Source organism: Engystomops pustulosus, chromosome 9 (genome assembly GCF_040894005.1).
Source record: "Engystomops pustulosus chromosome 9, aEngPut4.maternal, whole genome shotgun sequence".
NCBI classification, from domain to species: Eukaryota; Metazoa; Chordata; class Amphibia; order Anura; family Leptodactylidae; genus Engystomops; species Engystomops pustulosus.
Genome location: NC_092419.1, coordinates 36,555,662 through 36,577,466, shown reverse-complemented (window position 1 = coordinate 36,577,466; position 21,805 = coordinate 36,555,662). Strand labels below are relative to the sequence as shown.

The window sequence follows — 21,805 nt, the reverse complement described above, 5'->3', positions numbered from 1 at the left end:
AGGTTGTATATATGACACACTGTCACCTGCTGCTGTATACCTAGCTGCTGTCTAGTGATGTCACCACAGGTTGTATATATGACACAGTATCACCTGCTGCAGTACACCTAGCTCCTGTCTGGTGATGTCACCACAGGTTGTATATATGACACAGTATCACCTGCTGCTGTATACCTAGCTCCTGTCTGGTGATGTCACCACAGGTTGTATATATGACACGGTGTCACTTGCTGCTGTATACCTAGCTGCTGTCTGGTGATGTCACCACAGGTTGTATATATGACACGGTGTCACTTGCTGCTGTATACCTAGCTCCTGTCTGGTGATGTCACCACAGGTTGTATATATGACACAGTATCACCTGCTGCTGTACACCTAGCTCCTGTCTGGTGATGTCACCACAGGTTGTATATATGACACAGTGTCACCTGCTGCTGTATACCTAGCTGCTGTCTAGTGATGTCACCACAGGTTGTATATATGACACGGTGTCACCTGCTGCTGTATACCTAGCTCCTGTCTAGTGATGTCACCACAGGTTGTATATATGACACGGTGTCACCTGCTGCTGTATACCTAGCTGCTGTCTAGTGATGTCACCACAGGTTGTATATATGACACAGTGTCACCTGCTGCTGTATACCTAGCTCCTGTCTAGTGATGTCACCACAGGTTGGATATATGACACGGTGTCACCTGCTGCTGTATACCTAGCTGCTGTCTAGTGATGTCACCACAGGTTGTATATATGACACAGTGTCACCTGCTGCTGTACACCTAGCTCCTGTCTGGTGATGTCACCACAGGTTGTATATATGACACAGTGTCACCTGCTGCTGTACACCTAGCTCCTGTCTGGTGATGTCACCACAGGTTGTATATATGACACAGTATCACCTGCTGCTGTACACCTAGCTCCTGTCTGGTGATGTCACCACAGGTTGTATATATGACACAGTGTCACCTGCTGCTGTATACCTAGCTGCTGTCTAGTGATGTCACCACAGGTTGTATATATGACACGGTGTCACCTGCTGCTGTATACCTAGCTCCTGTCTAGTGATGTCACCACCGGTTGTATATATGACACAGTGTCACCTGCTGCTGTATACCTAGCTGCTGTCTAGTGATGTCACCACAGGTTGTATATATGACACGGTGTCACCTGCTGCTGTATACCTAGCTGCTGTCTAGTGATGTCACCACCGGTTGTATATATGACACAGTATCACCTGCTGCTGTACACCTAGCTGCTGTCTAGTGATGTCACCACCGGTTGTATATATGACACAGTGTCACCTGCTGCTGTATACCTAGCTCCTGTCTGGTGATGTCACCACAGGTTGTATATATGACTCAGTGTCACCTGCTGCTGTATACCTAGCTGCTGTCTAGTGATGTCACCACAGGTTGTATATATGACACGGTGTCACCTGCTGCTGTATACCTAGCTGCTGTCTAGTGATGTCACCACCGGTTGTATATATGACACACTGTCACCTGCTGCTGTATACCTAGCTCCTGTCTAGTGATGTCACCACAGGTTGTATATATGACACAGTATCACCTGCTGCTGTACACCTAGCTCCTGTCTGGTGATGTCACCACAGGTTGTATATATGACACAGTGTCACCTGCTGCTGTATACCTAGCTGCTGTCTAGTGATGTCACCACCGGTTGTATATATGACACAGTGTCACCTGCTGCTGTATATCTAGCTCCTGTCTAGTGATGTCACCACAGGTTGTATATATGACACAGTATCACCTGCTGCTGTACACCTAGCTCCTGTCTGGTGATGTCACCACAGGTTGTATATATGACACAGTGTCACCTGCTGCTGTATACCTAGCTGCTGTCTAGTGATGTCACCACCGGTGGTACATGACACGGTGTGACTAGGGACCGGTGGACGGCTGGTGAGGCTGCCCCTGGTGTGGTCCAGCAGAGTGGCAGGAGGCGGACTTCCAGATCCCTCTATTTCTAGAAGGAGGAGGCGTATCCAAGGAGGTTATTTCCAGCTCATTTCCAGCCCCGGCTGTCTGATCTGACGTCGGCGAGCTCCTGCTTACTACAACAGGCTGCTTTTGTGATTCAATGTCTCAGCCAGAGCATCTCTTCTAGTTGCATTCAGTTGAGGGGGGAAAGAAACAGAGACAGAGAAAGGGACAAGGTAAGATGCTGCATTCAGACTCCTTACATGAAGCCATCTAATTCCCGGGCTTTGACACATGACATTAACCCACTGTGTGCCAGGAAAGCATTGAAGGTTCTTGTGATGTCACCCAGGACCAGAAAGCATCTCTCCACTCCATTATCCATCATTATGGGCATTTGCTTTTGTTCGCATTGGTGTCTATTCTTGGTATAGCTTTAAGTGGTGATGGCATGTAATAGGGGGTGGGGGCTCGTAGGAACATGTAGGGTAGAACACGTCTCTTTGTCTGTGTTCTTACATGTTGGGGATAGTAGTCATCTCCACAAGTGACAATCATTCACCCTAAATCTTTTTCTTTGCTCCTTCTAGTCATCAGGGGACAGAAGACAACCAAATCAAGACGTTTTTTTGGGGGGGAAGAAGAAGGATTGTCTGACGTATTTATCCTGTGTCCTTCCTGAGAAAAATTTAATCTCATTTGGGAATTTTTACAAGCAAACTGGGATCTATGAGTGGAAAGGTGATCAAACCGAAGGAGGATAAAGATGCTTCTAAGGGTAAGCAGCTCCTAATGAACTTCATTGGAAAGAGTCATTTGAGCAGGTGGTGGTGACCTTATTGTTTACCTTTAACCCTTCATGGCAGGGAAGGCAAAACAAACACACATTGCATTGTATCCTATGTGCTATAACCTAGAGGAACAAGTGTCGGCACCCTACAGGGGGGAAGGTGTCCTGGTGCAGATGTCCCCTGCGTTGAGAAGTTGTATGGACTGTATGCAGGAAGGAGACGACCTATGACACTAACCCTATAAAACATACAGTATGTTCTTATTTTTCATGACCTCTCATTGATGACCTATGGAAGGCCTGAAATGGCTGCTTACAGGGAACAATAGACTGTACAACATACTAGTCCTGCATTTGACTTTGCCTTTCTATACTTTGTCACATGTTGCAGCTTCCCTATGGGGGGTACGTGATAATACCCCCATCTTGATGTAGCACGTAATGCCTGCTGGTGACATGAAGCGATCAGCTGCTCTTCTATAGGATCAATAATGCTAATCTCCCAGTGTCACATGAAGAAGTCTCTCCATACATGGAAAGGCTGTGCGTTCTGCAGGAATTGGATGTTTGCTATGATGTGTTCCCCCTATTACCATGCAATCGACTGGCGGTGCTGCTGGATGTAAACTGGGTGACAATTGCCATGGAGACAAGGAGGGCAGGAGGGTGGGGGAGGAGAGGTAGATTACACTGCGCTGCATTACTTTCATTTGCATCCTGAGCACCAGCAGCGCCAGTCATGCAGATCCAGGTGTTCAGCTGTCAGCCACAAGTCCATACAAGTTCATGACAAAATAGGAGACAGAGAGCAGTGCTGAACACCGAACCCATTTATTATCAGTCATATTAGTATCATCGTGTACTTTATAATGTATCCACAATTACGCCATAGAATTCCTGAGATCTGGTCTTATCAGGCTACAATTATTCTCACAACATTGTATCAGAAGTAACGTAATATCTACTCTTTTAGGAGGGCTATTTTCTTTCTTTGTTTCTTTCTTTTCTTTCTTTTTTATTTTCTTTCTATTTTCCTTTCTTTCTTTCTTTCTTTCCTTTCTTTCTTTCATTCTTTCCTTTCTTTCTTTCTTTCTTTCTTCCTTCCTTTCTTTCTTTCTCCAACAGTTTTATAAATACACCATGCTATCTCTATCTTTCATGGTTTTTATTTTATTTAAAATTAATATTATCTATCAATCATTTATTTACCTAACCGCTTGTGGCATAGTTTTAATTTTTAATAGTGAAGTGTGCATCAAATATGTTGCAGTACCTCTATCCTTATCTAGTTTATAAGAAATAAATCTATAACCTATCCACACTATCTATCTATCTATCTATCTATCTATCTATCTATCTATCTATCTGTTATCCATGTCATATCTGTTTATCTACTTCCATTTTTTCTCTATTTACCTATCAATATACTATATTTATCATCTAGTTATCTATCTATCTATCTATCTATCTATCTATATATCTATCTATCTATCTATCTATCTATCTCCTAGTTCTCTATCACTTGAGCACTTGTGAAATTTTTCTTTTTATACTTAGTTTCAAACTTGCCGTCAAAATCATTACGCTACATCTAAATACACACACACACACATATATATGTATATATATATATATATATATATATATATATATATATTTATATTTGATGAGAATGATTCATCTATCTATTTAGCTATCAAGGATAACTTAAAGCTTTTGTGCAAAATTTCTACCAGGTCCCCAAACTTTGATGCATTTCTCAAGAGGTGATCTCTTTGTACTAAATAATAATAATAATTCCTTTATCTATAAAGCGCACACAGATTACGCAGCGCTGCACAGAGCTTGCCAGACCAGTCCCTGTCCCCAGTGGGGCTCACAATCTAATCAACCTACCAGTATATTTTGGAGTGTGGGAGGAAACCGGAGGACCCGGAGGAACCCCACACAAACACAGAGATAACATACAAACTCTTTGCAGATGTTGACACTGGGACTTGAAGCCACTACCTCAGCACTGCAAGGCTGTGATGCTAACCACTAAGCCACCGTGCTGCCCTTATGGGCTTCTTATACTCCCTGGGCCTGAGTGCACCTTCTGAATCCCCTGTCTCTCTATGTATCCAACTATTTATCTAATTACAGTGCACATCACTGTGACCATTGATTCCAAAAGAAAGATTTAAAGAAAGTATATGTTTTTCACAATAGATAGATAAATAGATAGATAGATAGATGGATGGATACAAAACCTACAGAACTATCTGAAAAGAAAACGAACGTAAAATACGTTTCACCTGTAAAGTTTCTGTCTCTTAAACCAACTGAGACGTCTGAATGTTTCCTGATATTATATTCATCTATAAAAGTCGCAGTCGCGTTCCTGCTGCATACGGTGTGTGAGCTCCTGCGCTGCAGTGCACTCAGGTTTTATGGATACGCTGCAATCTCCATAGACTACATACACATTTTATATTCCACTTGATGCAATGATACTGCAACAAACCCTGCCTGTACTCGTCCTGTACGGAGGACTTAGTGGTGTATGTCTCTCCTGGATACTTGGTGAGAAAAGGATCAGTTCATACTGTAAAGAGTTAATAACAGAGATATATGAATAATACAATACAATGTATCCATAGCTGCATTGTTAGAAAGTTCTTCCATAGAGCTGTTACATCTATAGGGATGCGCTCAGCCTTATGTGTTGGAGATAATAATTTTAGTAACTATAATCCTTGTATGTAATTGTATGGGGCATCTATCTATGTACTCAGCCTCTGAGCCTGAACCCCCCAAATCTTCTAAAATGCAGAGTATAGACGTGTACACAATGGGCTGCTGCCAAGTGAAGGTGCAGATAAGAGAAAACAATTGTGATTTCCCTTCCCGGATAGATTATCCATACATTTTGTCTGTCTCCGATGCTTACATATGCTTTATGTACTTATCCCTGTGACCCATAAATCATGTACATAGAGGGGCAGATTTATCAATGGCGTCACTAGGACGAGGCTGGTACAGTGTAAAAACTGACTGATGCCTCAGACCTAGTACAATGTCACCCAAGCCATGATGAATGTCTCTAATATCACAGACTGTTATACAGCAGGCAGAGGGGACCAATTCTGAGCTGCCCTATACAGAATGTGCCTTACAGATGGAGCCATCATTAACTTCAATGTGATAAGACGCTGCACGGGGACAGAACACAACTCAGTGCATGTAGACACCACAGCGGTAATATAAGACGGTGTACACACTCCGTCTATTCTATCTAGATTATATCTTTTAAGCTTTTGTATGTGTATCGTCTGTCTGTCTGACTGTCTGTCTATGTATCTATCTATCTATCATCTATCTATCTATCTATCTATCTATCTATATATCTATCATAGGTAAAGTTCAAGTCGGCACAGTTAAAAACTCCTCAGAAGGAGGGGTGCAGCACCCTAAAAGTCCTGGCCAGGTCTTTGCATGGATATACAAAAATGGAAAAAGTGTGCGGCACTCCAAAATTCAAATCAAGCGTAGGTGATTTTTATTGGAACAAGTGGCGACGTTTCAGTGTAATACACCTTTCTCAAGCTTAAAAAAGGTGCATAACACCGAAACGTCGCCACTTGTTCCAATAAAAATCACCTACGCTTGATTTGAATTTTGGAGTGCCGCACACTTTTTCCATTTTTGTATCTATCTATCTATCTATCTATCTATTTATCTATCTATCTATCTATTTATCTATCTGGCTTAACAAAGGTGGAACTAACCAAAATGTTGCCATCTGTCTATTTATCTTTTCATGTTATCAATGTATCTAATATCTATCTATCTTTTATGTCTATCTTTTATGTATATCATCTATATATCTATCTATCATCTATCTATTTATCATCTATCTATCTACCTATCTAGTATCTATCTATCTATCTATCTATCTATCTATCTATCTATCTATCCATCTAGTATCTATCTATCTATCTATCTATCTATCTATCTATCTATCTATTTATCTATCTCAGAAGCTTTTCATTCACTTCAAAGAAACTTCATTGGCCAGACAAATATAAATTAGCATTGCCAAAGGGTACAATGGGTGGAGGTTAGCAGTCTATGGCAGGCCCTGACCTATTGTGCCACTACGGCTTTTCTTCTACAGAAGGATGGGAATATGCTTTTCCTCCTCCATAGAGCTGGAGATCAGTGAGTATCCACCAGGAGTGAGTGCCCCTCACTGCTGAGCATATCTATCTATCTATCTATCTATCTATCTATCTATCTATCTATCTATCTATCTATCATCAATTTCATCTTGTTACATATTTCGTTAACTACTATAATGTAGGACATTACTTGACATTTTGTATCTAACTCAAATGTATATTAATAATGCATTCACAGTACATAACAGAAGGCTACAATGCAAAACACCAAAATATTAGATGCAATATACTGTGTATAAGAAGAGAAGATATTTCCCCACCCGCTAGATACAGTGGGTTGTGTTTGGATATTTTTTTCTATAACATATGTTCTATATGTTCACTATTTTTTATTAATTCTAGTTTAATTCTGTGTCTGAACAGGGTTGGAAAATATATAGTATCTATAGGGGCATCTATTTCTTTTGTAGCACTATAAACTCCATAAAGTGTGCTACTTGTGTTGCCTATGGGGCATTCTGTCCTTCGTGCAGGTTTTACAATGCTATCTGAGCGGTGGCATCTGGTGATATTTTCCAGAATACTAGACTTCTTCTGTAATGTTGCTGCAAGTGTTTGGTATTGTTCTCTATTTGCAGGAGTAATTAGTGGATATTAATAGAATCTTATGTGTAATTACAGCATAATATGATAAATAACTATGTACTACTGGTACCTTGGGTGATTTATCAATGGTACCAGTATCCAACTCCTAATACACAGGTCAATGTTGGATTTTTAGGATTCTGCAACATAAATTCTTCGCACTACCCTCATAACACTGTACAGGCGGTCCCCTACTTAAGAACACTCGACTTACATACAACCCCTAGTTACAAACGGACCTCTGGATATTGGTAATTTATTGTGCTTTAGTCCTAGGCTACAATAATCAGCTGTAACAGTTATCAAATGTGTCTGTAATGAAGCTTTAGTGTTAATATTGATTCTTATGTAAGCCCCACATTTTTAAAATCCAATTGTCACAGAGACCAAAAAAGTTCTGGCTGGGATTACAATGATAAAATATACAGTTCCGACTTACATACAAACTCAACTTAAGAACAAACCTACAGACCCTATCTTGTATGTAACCTGGGGACTGCCTGTATTTGATAACTTTTGCCACGTTCTACATTCACATATTAGTATTCCTTATTTATGTACAGATATTGTGTGTGTACAAGCAGTCCCCTACTTAAAGACACCCGACTTACAGACGACCCATAGTTACAGACAGACTCCTCTGACCTCTGGTGAAGCTCTCTGGATGTTACTATAGTCCCAGGCTACAATGATCAGCTGTAAGGTGTCTGTAATGAAGCTTTATTGCTAATCCTTGGTCCCAGTACAGCAAAAAATGTTACAACTCCAATTGTCACTGGGGCAAAAAAAAATTCGTCTGGATCTACAATTATATAATATACAGATCCAACTTACATTAAAATTCAACTTAAGAGCAAACCTATGGAACCTATCTTGTACGTAACTCATATATATATATATAAATTCTGATTTCACATATATATGTATTTACTTTTTCTTCTATTTACTTTCGTATATGTTACATAATACCATACATAATTTTGCTCTCCATTTTTTTGTCCTTAATTTGTATCCTGCAACCACATTAAGAATTTTTTTCTGATCTTTTTTTTGTTATTTTTATTATTATTGTTTTGTTATCATGTTTCCCTGTTATTTCTATATACACATTAGATGTTTCTTATGATGGGTGTTAGTGTATACTTTCCTGGACCTGATAACAGGGACGGGTTGTCCCTGACACTTAGTCCACATTTTACTGCACATTTTTCCTTGGTACCCGGTATTTCTTGTACCTTGCACCTAACATATTAGTATTCATGTCGTATCACTAAATGTGGATTATTGCAAAGGTCCTCCTCATAAGTGATAACACATGTGGAGTCTCCAAGACTTAGTTACATTTTGATCACGTTGTATAAGCCACTAACCACTTCACGGTGACCTCGTTGTACTGGGTCCCTACGCTATTGTGTGTGGCATCACATGGCATCTGCCGCCGCTGCAGCACAGCACCGGCAGGGACCAAGAGCCGGTTGCCCCTCAGCACCCATACTGGCAGGAATAGCCCCCATGGCTCTAGGATGCCCTTAGATATGGTGGACTATGTACCATCAAGTATTGTATGGTCTTACCTGTGTCTTCCCAGATACTGTATATTTGTCAATACAATGTGGTCTGGGACCTGATGCTGTTACTTAAAGGTGTTTGTCTTTTCTTCTGTCATTTCTGGCTACAAGTTATTGGGTAGCAGAATCAATACATTTGGGCAGTTACATAAGGAAATCAGTGGCCCACTTACCAGCCTCACTTGACCTCCTGGCCTCATGACCAACCAGCCCACCAGGATTTCTCCATGAAAGGTTAATATCCACCCCTGCCGACCTGTGTATTGGATATGACAGTCACCATAGAGGGATCTCCGTCTAGACAGTGAACTAAAATAGTCTACATGTAGAAACTAGGAGTAATTCATAGTTTTTGTCTTGGCTGGTAAAGCATTTGGTTGTGCAGCTAGAAAGAGTAATTAGCTTAATAGCATTATAATTAAGAGAACGTGATAGAGACTTTTCACCGTGCTCTTACATCTCAAATCCCTTTGATGATAAAGACATAATACAATTCACAAAATCTTTAATTGGTCCGGGGAGTATATCTTACATCATACCTGTTTGAAGTGTCAATGGGAAACCCCGACAGGTGCTCCCCCTATGACAGGTGCCCCCCCCTATGACAGGTGCTCCCCCTATGACAGGTGCTCCCCCTATGACAGGTGCCCCCCCTATGACAGGTGCCCCCCCTATGACAGGTGCTCCCCCTATGACAGGTGCTCCCCCTATGACAGGTGCCCCCCCTATGACAGGTGTTCCCCCTATGACAGGTTCTCCCCCTATGACAGGTGCCCCCCCTACTCTATCCAAACTTCTTGTAGTGCATGGATCTGGATGACTGAGTAAAGATGTTAAAGAAGCATTTTCCATTATCTTAAAAGGCATTGGAATTGCGTTGAAGGCATCTCAAGTTCCGAATTAGCTCGTGTCAAAAAGATCCCATTGATATATTGTTCTTTTTGATACGTTGTAATTGAGTGTTTTATTCGGGTCATTTCATGCTTCGCCGTACATCACTCTCAGGCGATATATTGGAAGTTAATAATTCATCAAAATTGGTTCAAAAGTAATATGAGCAATGTTGTAATAGTCTGCACATCGGGGGTCTCCTGCCAAGGCTTTATAAATGTCAATTATTTAGAAGATTTTTACAGAATATACATAAATACCTTAAAAAATGTAAATGTGGAGGAAGCTACCTGGATTTTTTTAGAAGGCGTTACCAGGGACACTTACTCATAGATCCAGACATGTGGCTGCGCTAATCTTCGTATATTTGTTATCTATGGCCTCCTCCCTTTTAAGATCAACTTTTAAAATTATGTGTATGAACCAGAAGGGTGGGTGTGTGTGTGTGGGGGAGGGGGGGGGGTGTTACCAGAACCCCTCCATGCTGCAGTTTCACAGATTGTTACACTGTGCAAGGAGAACTCCCCAATTCCACTGTCTGCTGATACTTCCTCTGCTGAGATTACAGCAGACAGAGGGAGAGGTGAAGCTTGAGAGAGCAGGGGGAGGGAAGTCAGTGTAACAGCTTGTGAAGTTACACAAATGTGTATTGATGAGTGGCCATGTCTTTATCTCATGGTTTGTCTTTGCAATCTTCAGGTGGAACAGTTTAACACAATTTTTTTTTAAATCAGTGTAGTCCTAAAGAGGGCATGTCATTGCTTCAGATCAGCTATTTTTATAGTTAATTATATTTCTCAAGAACTTCTGAATTATATTTTTGTGCAACTAAATGTAGTTCCTCTGGTATTCCTCCATTATAGGTATGAATTTAATGTTTATGGCACCCAGTGTTCATCTTCTGGGAAAGAATAACAAGGGAACAGAATAAAGTAGATTTATATAAACATATTGTGGGTCATTTACTAAGGGCCTGATTCGCGTTTTCCCGACGTGTTACCCGAATATTTCCAATTTGCACCGATTTCCCCTGTATTGCCCTGGGATTTTGGCGCATGCGATCGGATTGTGTCGCATCGGCGCCGGCATGCACGCGACGGAAGTCGGGGGGCATGGCTGAGCGAAAACCCGACGGATTCGGAAAAACCGCCGCATTTAAAAAAAGAAATGTGTCGCTTGGGACGCGCTTACCTTCACTTGGTCCAGCCCGGTGAACTCCAGCGCGTTCAGACGCTTTTCAGCGCAGCAGCGCCACCTGGTGGACGGCGGAGGAACTACCTTGATAAATCCCAAAACGCGCCACTGGATCGCTAACGGACCGGGTAAGTAAATCTGCCCCATTCTCTGGAATTGGTAATTTCACCAGAATACTAATACTTACTAAAACTTTCCATCATGCGCCTCCTCCACTTGACCATAGCACATGACTGTAGGATCAATCTGCACAGGATATGCTGCAGATACAAAGTTACATTCATTAAATACAACTTGCAAAGTTGCCTTTAGACCATCAGGCAGTCGTGAAGGTGAGTATAGAGAGAGCTCTTGGGCAGAGCTCTCACCTTACGGGGTTGGTGTCAGCTGTATTACACCGCTGACACCTGTCAGGAACTGCAGTGGTCAGTGCAGGTACCGGCAATGGTGCATTCTGCTGAGCGCTACCATCTTTAAATGGCAGTCATGCTTATCATGACATCATCAAAGGGCGCCGATCAGCTTATTGACGGTTGGGAGCCTATTAATGGCTCCCATATATGTCATTAGCAATTCTATATTACTGTCTGTCTGAGAAGGGCTGTGATATAGAAGCAGTATATCTACAATATACTGCAATACAGTCATCTGCCCTACTTCATATATCCACTTATCCTTCAAAGTACTAGATTTGTTTATAATCACTTGTTTATATAATACCTCATAAAATTTGGATATCTTGATTCTTGTTTGCCATCAATGGCTGCTTCTGCAGATTAATATCCAGAGGAATTACATTGTATATTCATAGTGAGTGACTATTGGCTTTTAGACAGTATATTTGTCTCTTTTTAACTTTTTAACTTTTTGCCAAATCCAATTTACATTTCATCACATATGATAATATTATGTTTATAGGACATGTATATTCCATTTCTTATAATTGCTTGTTTCTCGATATTGAGGACCCAGATGTGACCCTTTTCACTTCATTCCCTATCAAGTCTTTGGACCAGTGAAATGCCCGTCATCAGACCCTGATAGCGTTACTTACCTGCTGTTGGCGTCTATAGATGCTATTACTTACCCATAGCTCCAGGGATTCCACAGCATTACTAAAGCAGGGCACCAGGGACAGTACCATATGGTTAGCAGCAACAGAATCATATCACTGTAACCTAGATCCTATCATTGTGCCATGTATTGGATTTTAGCTTTTTATATACTCTTTATTCTTTAATTCCTAGAGTGACTCAACACCACCTGGTGGAATTATGTTTGGGTCTTCATCTAAAAATAAAACTTAACTGAAGCTACAGTATACAGAATTATTAACGCCATATGTTGTGCAATACATTCATAGGTCGTAATTTAGGGACTCCATGCAGATAAGAGAAAAATCGTGCATATGTGATGATAACCGGTCAGAGACCTGGAAGTGTCATCTCACAATGGAAAGGAGGGTCAGATAAGTTTAGTTACACAATGGGGCTTATTTACTAAGGTTCCCGCGGATCGCACTTTTGCCAGATTTTTCGGGATTTGCACCGGCTTTCATGTGACAGAAATCGGGGGGCGTGCCGTCGGACGATCCGACTGAATCTGACTAAGCACGGGATTTAGCATTTAAATTGTGTCGCATTCAATGCATTTACATGCACCGGGAAGAAGAAGGTGAACTCCGGCAGACCTGACCGAAGAAGCAACAGATGCAGGAAATCGGGCGCAAGATCTTCATGAATTGCGGCACAGTGCATTCAAGTCGGACAATGCACTTTCAGGGATCGCGCCAGGACAGGTAAGTAAATGTGCCCCAATATCTGGTTCTCACATAAAACAAGCTAGTGGTGGTTTACAGTAGTTTACCTTCCCCCTTCTTTAGTTGTTTAGGTACCATGTGCAAGTCTGTGCAAAGTGCAGTGGCTGTTCTTGGTATTGCAGCTTAGCCCCATTGACTGAATGGGACTAAACTGCACACAAGCTACATGACCTATGAAGTTGAAGCAACTGACCCCCTGCCAATATTACACTTGACATCTACCCTACAGATAGTTGATGAATTTTTGAAACCACCAACCCCTTTAAATTTTTTTTAAAAAACTGGTGTCAATGATTTGCCCTGCATTTATTATTTGTTTTTCACAAATTCTTTACTTCCCTTGTTACGTGGATTTTTGTTAGTAGAAATTACTTTTATGTATATGGAAATTGCAACAAAATTAGAAAAATTTGCCAAGTCTCTTGAATTGAGCTGTGTTGGAGCAGACTCTTCAGCACTGCTACATCCAGGAGCGTTAGTTCTGCTGTATCTATACTTAACCCTAATTTTGCAGTTAGCAGGCAATGGTATTTAATCTGAATTATATGCTTTAATTTATTTTTTGGAGGCTGCGTATAGAGTAAGGTGATTTTGCTGCAGGATCGGCACTATTATCTAAATAAGTAAACAGCTCATTTTCTCGGCATGCACAAAAATAATTGGAATTCCATTTCCATTTTCAATACAAAAGGAAAACACAAGCCCAGACGTAGCGGAGGAAAATTCTGTAAGGAAAATACATAATAATTAAATATCCCTTTAAATGTGCAGCTCAGCATAGACCCTTGTCAAGGTTTCTATTTTTATCTTCCTGGAGGAGATGTAGACATTGACAAGTACGCGTAATGCCTATTTCTGAATCTTGAAGGAACCGAGGACCATCTGTTTAGCCAACAATCCGAAATACACATTGAAAAAACAAATAGGTGCTTCAGAGCCTGAGGTCTGGGATTTCTATAAATTCACTGCGCCAAAGAAATTAGACCTAATTGACCTTTCAGATATCCATATTGACAGCCAGAGGTGATACAATGCACACATGCCAGAGCTCAAAATATTTCTCAGGAAATCTCAGGAGCGGACCCGTGAAAATTCAGGTTTGGCTGACTCCGACCAAACCCATATTTGAAAAGTCTGTTTGGGTCCCGGATTCATCCCCCCACCAGCAACTTCTATGATCAGTGCTCACACCGATTGTGAATGTTAACTGTTTAAATGCCCCTGGCAAAGTTGTCAGCGGCATATAAATCCCCGTGGCCTTATCACTTTTTGGGGAGGGTTTGCAATGGCCTGGCACAAACAAGGTAACTGGGCCCTAATACAGATCCTCGCTGGCTGTCCCTGATTACTTATTGTGTCCACCCTAAACGGTGGCCAATAACTTGACCCCCTTTCCATTCCTACACCAAGTGTGAACACGTAACAAGAACGACAGACAAATAGCATAAATGGGAGGTCAACAAACTGAGTCACAACTAGATAACTAGCACCTATAGTACAAAATCAAAAGACAGTAGAATGGGCGAGGACATAGCAAATATTCTGAAACCCAAGAGGAGCAAGAGAAACAGAATATAGATGGCAGAATGTAACAGAACTGAGCAAACAAATACTTTGACCAGCAAGGGAAAATAGCTGCACACCGATCTTAAGGAGTTATTCCCATGAAAACAAGATTCTTAAATATACTCAAAATAACAAAACAACACATTCTCTAATTCACTGTTATTAACAAAAATACAGCATATCACAGATATAAATCCAACCTGTCTCTATCAGTCCTGGTGTACACAATTGTGGTTGACCTGGGATTGAAATGTAAATCTTCTATCTTCTAGGGTTGGGCATGAGAGATTTTGGTTATAGCTAAGATGTAGCAGTGCTGAAGTGTGTCATGCTGTGTTATATGCATCTCATGGATCTCACCATCTCTCATCTGTCTCATCTCTCTTTCTATGTGTCAGATACTAATACAATGTTCAGAAGGTAAATGAAAGTGTTTATAAACCTGTAGTCTGCTTATATAGGCACATTGTCAGCACACAGCATCTCACAGCACTAGAGGAATCACAAAGTGTCTGCTTAGTCCCCCACACACTCTAGAATTTTGTGATATGAGCTAAAACAGCAATAAATCTGAGTAAAACTGTAAAGTAATGGGTTCAAAATTCAAATTTGATAACTTCATGGGCAAACCACTTTAAATTAAAGTTCACCCGGTGAAGGAGAGGCAGAACTCTGACAGTGTTCAAACCTTAACCCTTACTGGTCCAGAGCAGAGGTTGTAGCTTTCCAGTGGTTGTAAAAATAATAAATGTGCTGTGCCACCCTCTAGTATGTAGAGTCATCCCGTAAGAGGGTGGTCAAGATAATATGAGATTGGATCTCAATATACAAGGATAGGGCTGCAGTTTGCTTCTCTACTGTAAGTCAATGGCCTATGTGGCAGGGGGCTTTACTGTTATATTATCTCAAAATTATTAATTTCAGCAGCCATAAAGCATAAACCCCTACTTATAATACACATAAGAACATTTCAATAATAGCTCTGGATGTTCACAAAAAGAATAAACATGGTGTATTATTTATTAAAGGACTATTAAATGTTATACGATTTTCATTAATAAGATATATAATAATATATATAAAAAGGTGCAGTCACTTTTATAAATCTATTTATAAGGAAAAAGGGACGGAAACTTGAAGCATGGAATGGACGAAGTCTAGGCTGGAGTCTCTACTAAACTAAAGAACATGAGCTTTTGTGTTGTAGCTACTGTATAAATTTTAAAAAAGCTAAAAGTGGGGACCAAATGTTAAAGACATAGATATTCACCTCTCCAATCTCTCACTGTACCAGTTTAGAGGCTTGTGGGGTGTATTGAGACACCTGCAATTTGAGAGCATCAGCAGCATCTGCACTGGTTTTGTGAGTATGTGTATGTGTATGACTTTTTATAGTCCCATTTTATGTAGCGTAATTAATATTTTTCCTTTACTTAATCTCCCTTGAGAATGAGAATGACTTTCAAAGTTTTTGGTTTTCTTAGTTAAGTGGTATTTAGTTGTCATAAATCTGTCTTGGTTTAGTTTCACTTGTTATTTTGTTCTGGGATATTTTCACCCCCCACATAAATATACAATGCCTCTCTGTAATTATAATGAGATCCTCCAGGAGCTGTGCTTTCAGAAATGGTACAATATAATACATAACAAGCTTGTCTCATATGGATATTTATACAGTTCTTTCTGCCTTCCTTTATGTCCTATACTAAAAACATCAGGATCGGCTCCGAGTTCTACAAAGTAAAGGTCAAATACAAAGTGCAAAGTGAATAACGTAAGGATGAGTTATTGGGGTCAGAATGGACATGCTGATATATAAAAATTACATATAAAAGTAAATACATTACCTATGCGGTATCATGTTTGCTGCAGGATTTATGACTGAATAGTGATGGATTACATACAAAACTTTAAATTCTTAAAGGGGTTGTCCCAAGTATTTAAGTCAGGATAGGAGATAACTTGCTGTTTGGTGAAAGTTTGACTGCTGAGACCCCCAACAATGCTAGTCCCATTCTCACTAATGGGTGCAGAAGCAGGATAAGTTACGGTTCCATTCAGTTGTGTGGGCTATCTCCCATTGACCATTCTTATAGACCCTGAAAGGGGCACCAGGGCATATGTTCTTCCTGCTGCTCCATTCCGTTTGCTAGGGATCCTATTTTCATGATTGGTGGCAGTCTCAGCAGTTGGAACCTCACTGATTAGCTAGTTATCCAGTGGATAGGGGATACTTTTGAAAAGAGGACAACTTAAATACTTGAGGCAACTATAAAGAAGACCTGTTGCAATAATTTTACCCCTCACATCATTAATACCTTATGGTAATGGCCTAAAAGTCCTCCTATCATTACCTGAAATTATCTTCCACTGAGGCACTGTACCTTAATAACAAATGCTTTTGCAAATGAGTAGACAAAGAGTCAAACAGACAAGAGAAGAGTCATGTTTATCGAGGCGGCCAGTGAACCATGCCTTCTTATTTTGATTGACAGCTCTGTACCTCTTCAAATCTCAGCCTTACTAAAATTCTGTCCCCCCTCACTACTTGGTGAAGTAATCAGTGAGCACTGTATGGGGAATGGTGTATCTTGTCATCATTTTAGGCATCTGCAATGGGTGGGGGCAAAGTGGCGGTGGGTGAATAAAAGCAGAAAAAGTTTGGGGTAAAATTTTATTGTTGAAGGGGGGAAAATTTAAGCTAGGACACCTGCGCTGCATTTTTAAGCAAAGGAACAATGTTCTTAATGACAGGTTCCCTTTAAGTCTTTTAAAGCCCTTCAAGCCCATCTAAAGCTGAAAAATGAACACTAAGAACAAGCAATTTGATTGAATTGTTTTGAATCAATTTTGATGGATGTCTTCCAATGTTTAGGTTGGAGGCTCTATCTTAAAATTCCATAAAGATTTGTATTCCAGCCTTCACAGTGTGTTTTAAGAGGCTGCATGAGCTCACATCTCATCTCCCTGTGTTTGGTTAAACAGCTCTGAGATGGGAGCATTAACCCCTTCACTTTCAGCTTGATCTTTGAAAATAATGGTCATAGCATACTACAGCTAAAAGGAGAAGAGAAGTAACTTTGTAACTAATGGCCACGTTACAATGTTCCTTTATAAACTAAGCAGAATTTCTTAATGAAGTATATTAGAGAAATGTTGGCAACACCTTAAATTAATGTTCATTAATTTTAAAGAAAATAGAATCTTTCACACCAAAATCTGATCTAAATGAAGGAAATTCTTCTTAAAGTTGTATACATTTGCAGAGGATTCCTTGTATATTACTCTGAAACCACAGAAGATGACAACACGTCTATGAATATCATGTGATGATACATCTTGGACATCCATCTGCACAACTCTAGGTTCCTCTCAGCTAATATTTCCTTGCTCTATGCAATATTATCTGCCTTGTGCATATATAGTGTTTCTGAGCCTACAAACGGTGTTTACCCTGGTGGTGGATGTTACTTATTATTGGGCTGCAGTTCTAGTTCATACTAGGACTTGGGTTGCCTTATTTTTTCAATTCCACATGCAGAGACTTCTTTTTTTAAAACAAGACATTACGATGTTGTGAAAATATAACAAGTACAGTCAGTCCCTGTTTATCTACAGGATAGGCTCTTTAGGTTTGTTGCATTTGTATGTAAATTGGAACTAGTACATTTTATAATTGTAGCTCCAGAAAAAAATTTTCTTTGTCTCAATGACAATTGTTTTTCAAAATTTTGTGCTGTCATGGGACCAAGAATTTTCAATAAAGCTTCATTACAGACACCTTACAGCTGATCACTCCAGCCTGGGACTAAACTAATATCCATAGAGCTTCACCAAAGGTCACAGTTGTCAGAGAGGTCTGTCTGTAACTAGGGGTCATCTGTAAGTCTTTAAAAGACATCTACAGTACCATCAGTTTTACATGTCCTACGAAGAATTGAATAAATTATACGACATGGTGCTCTGAGGCACTCTGGTGACGTAGCTGGAGATCCCCAGACTGATTGGCATAATCGTAGCGTATAGAGTTACAATAAAAAAGGTCCTGAAGGACATCCACCAGCAACTTCTTAATAGGACACGTTTTACTGATTGTAGATGTCCTTTAAGTCAGAGACCGCCGGTACTTCTTTAATTGTAAAAACACCGTGCAGCACACTTCCATACCACAGGAGCTAACACCACAGTCCGAGACCGATCCAACAAGTCCCACTTTAAACAATAAAGAAAGGAGTATAAAAAACTCTGACCGGAGCTCCCAATGATTCCAATACGGCTGTTGTTCAAAATTCCTTCAAAGATCTTCAATTACATTCTACCGATGAGGAAAGTTTTGCAACAAGATGTAGGTCACTATTCAGAACGTCCTTAAGGTGCAGTTTTCTCCTTAAACTCACTCAACAGTGTGGTAGCAAAAACTAAAAGAGAAAGTAGGCACCAAATCGCATTGTACGTTCTTAAAAGTTATACTCACAAGAGTATGAATAAAATGCGCATAAAACAGTATACAAAACGGGACGCCAGCTCCACTCGCTCTCTTTTAGTTTTTGTTACCACACTGTTGAGTGAGTTTAAGTAGAAAACTGCACCTTAAAGGAAACCTACCACTTGAAGTGGCAGGTTTCCGATGGCAATACCGGGCACCAGCTCAGGGTGAGCTGGTGCCGGAGCTTATTTTAGTTAGTGTTTTAAACCGCGGTATCGCGGTTTAAAACACTTTTTAAACTTTATAGCCGGTGCAGGCAGGTACGCTCTCGGCGCTTACCATGCGCGCGCCTCTCATTCACTTACTATGTAGCCGCGCGCACGGTAAGCACCGAGCGCGTACCTGCCTGCGCCGGCTATAAAGTTTTAAAAGTGTTTTAAACCGCGATACCGCGGTTTAAAACACTAACTAAAATAAGCTCCGGCACCAGCTCACCCTGAGCTGGTGCCCGGTATTGCCATCGGAAACCTGCCACTTCAAGTGGTAGGTTTCCTTTAAGGACGTTCTGAATAGTGACCTACATCTTGTTGCAAAACTTTCCTCATCGATAGAATATAATTGAAGATCTTTGAAGGAATTTTGAACAACAGCCGTATTGGAATCATTGGGAGCTCCGGTCAGAGGTTTTTATACTTCTTTAATTGGATTGTACTGATCCATGTTTTTTGTTATGGTTTTAAAACTTGGATATCGTTGCAATGTGGGAAACAAAAGAACAATGAAACCTTAACAGCTTCGAGCCTTCATAACATAATCATATTCAGTGTAGAGTATATCGGAATAATAAGCGTTGGTACAGTTTATGGTAAAATGATTGATATGGTGATGGAGCCAGATGTACTCCCTAATATGTCAATGTGGTTCGTTGGGCTCTTCTAGCTCATGAATGATAAATCTGTCATAGCTTTAGATTGTCTTTTTTTTTTGCATTGGACTTACTATACAATTTTTGGTACAACTTGAACAGCCCCCTTTTTTCAACCAAGCATTTTTAGTAACAAGGTGCAAAACTGTCTAAAATCTCTTTATAATTGTAGAACAAAAAAGTATTAGGCAACATTTTAAATACTTTTTGGCACCATTAAGAAGAGTGGCCACACGCTCTATAGAAGGGAATGGGCCATCAATCATAAAATTATATTCATAGGACATTTTGATGGGGAGCCTACATAAGGGATGCTTATGCACAATTGGTATGGGGGACATTTATCAAGTCTTCTTTGCCACAAAACTGGCATAGACGTCCTGAAATAATCACTATTAGTTGCTAAATGCCAGTAATTGATATTATATTCCCCGTCTTGCTATCTCCACGCCAGGTTCCTGCATTACACCATGTGATCTAGTGGCTGCAGTAATTTTGTCCACCATGTAGCCACCCACTGGATACTTCAGGATAAATTAAATACATTTCCCCCTTTGTGTCTGTGATTATTTATAATTGCAATTATTTGATATACTTGACATGGAATGCATACAGGTTTTGACATCTGAATACTAAATATTATATAATGTTATACATAAGATCTGTCTGACTAATAATATACACACACATGACCTAAATTTTTCTGTAATTCTGTTTTATGAATGAGTCAGTAAACGCTCTGATCACATTATGATCAATGAACATCCTCTGATTAAAAGTGTCACAGAACTCTGCTAAATCATTGCATCACTTCTTGTGTTGAAACGTTGGCGATCTGTTTCCCATTTATTATTTATCCTGCATTTAGTTATGCAGTGTCTTCTTTAAAATGTAAAGAGCTAATATAATGGGTAATATTAATGGGTGAAAACAATAAAGAATTTTTACTTTGGAATAATATAATTTCTTTGACGTATTAACCCTGGGAGATTGTTCAGTGAAGAGCAAAGATTTCCATTATCTATTGCACATTTGTTTCATATGGTACAATTGGGTTCTGCAGAGAGAGATTTGTGACCCCATATTTTGATTTTCAATATTAATGTATTTTAATAGACTGATGTGACTTCATACATTTTTTCAACAAGTCCTGACATGTGTGGCACGAGATGAGACTCTATGGGGCACATTTACTAAGGGTCCGCAGCCGCAAATCCGTCGGGTTTTTCCCGAATATTTCCACTTTACGCTGTATTTCACAGGATTGTGGCGCACGCGATCGATTTTTGGCGCAATCGCGCCGACTTTCGCGCGACAGAAATCGGGGGGCGTGGCCACCGGACAACCCGAAGGATTCGGAAAAACCGCAGAATTTAAAAAGCCATTTGTGTCGCAAGATCAAGCACTCACATACACCAGAAAAAAGCAGGTGAACTCCGGCGGACCTCGGCGCAGCAGCGACACCTGGTGAATATCGGCGCACGGACCTTAGTGAATCCCGGCAGAACCCGAATCAACGTCGGAGAACCCGCCACTGGATCGCGACTGGACCGGGTAAGTAAATCTGCCCCTATATATCATATGTCAATGTCCTTTTCATGTCATTGTTATTTTAAACTAAGGAAAGTGTAAGCACATCAGATTTCTAATCCAAACAAACTATTTGATTGTTGTAAAACCTAAAAGTCAGATAATAATAAACCAAAATGTCTCAACTTTACTTTAATTTTTGAATTTTCCAGTGAGGCATAAAAGATAGAACTGTCCTAATTTTTTATATATTGGTCATATTAAAACTTTTATAACATGAAACAACCAGGAGATAGATAACTGATTCTGATGACTTTCTGGCAACCAATATTGTCGCTGATTTTTCAAAC

General features: G+C 40.2%; 1 protein-coding gene across 3 annotated transcripts in view; it reads left to right on the top strand.

Moving 5' to 3' along the window:
• Positions 1 to 21,805, top strand: part of FGF13 (fibroblast growth factor 13) — a 246,686-nt gene that overhangs the window by 26,730 nt on the left and 198,151 nt on the right. Inside the window, exons 1-2 of one of the 3 annotated variants that reach the window (XM_072123041.1) lie at positions 1,999 to 2,174; positions 2,529 to 2,716. In XM_072123041.1, coding sequence (XP_071979142.1) covers positions 2,668 to 2,716 — 49 coding nt within the window. In that variant the 5' untranslated portion in view covers positions 1,999 to 2,174; positions 2,529 to 2,667. Of the gene's footprint in view, positions 1 to 1,998; positions 2,175 to 2,528; positions 2,717 to 21,805 lie in introns of those variants that run through there. The other 2 variants (XM_072123044.1, XM_072123042.1) reach the window with 2 other exon arrangements.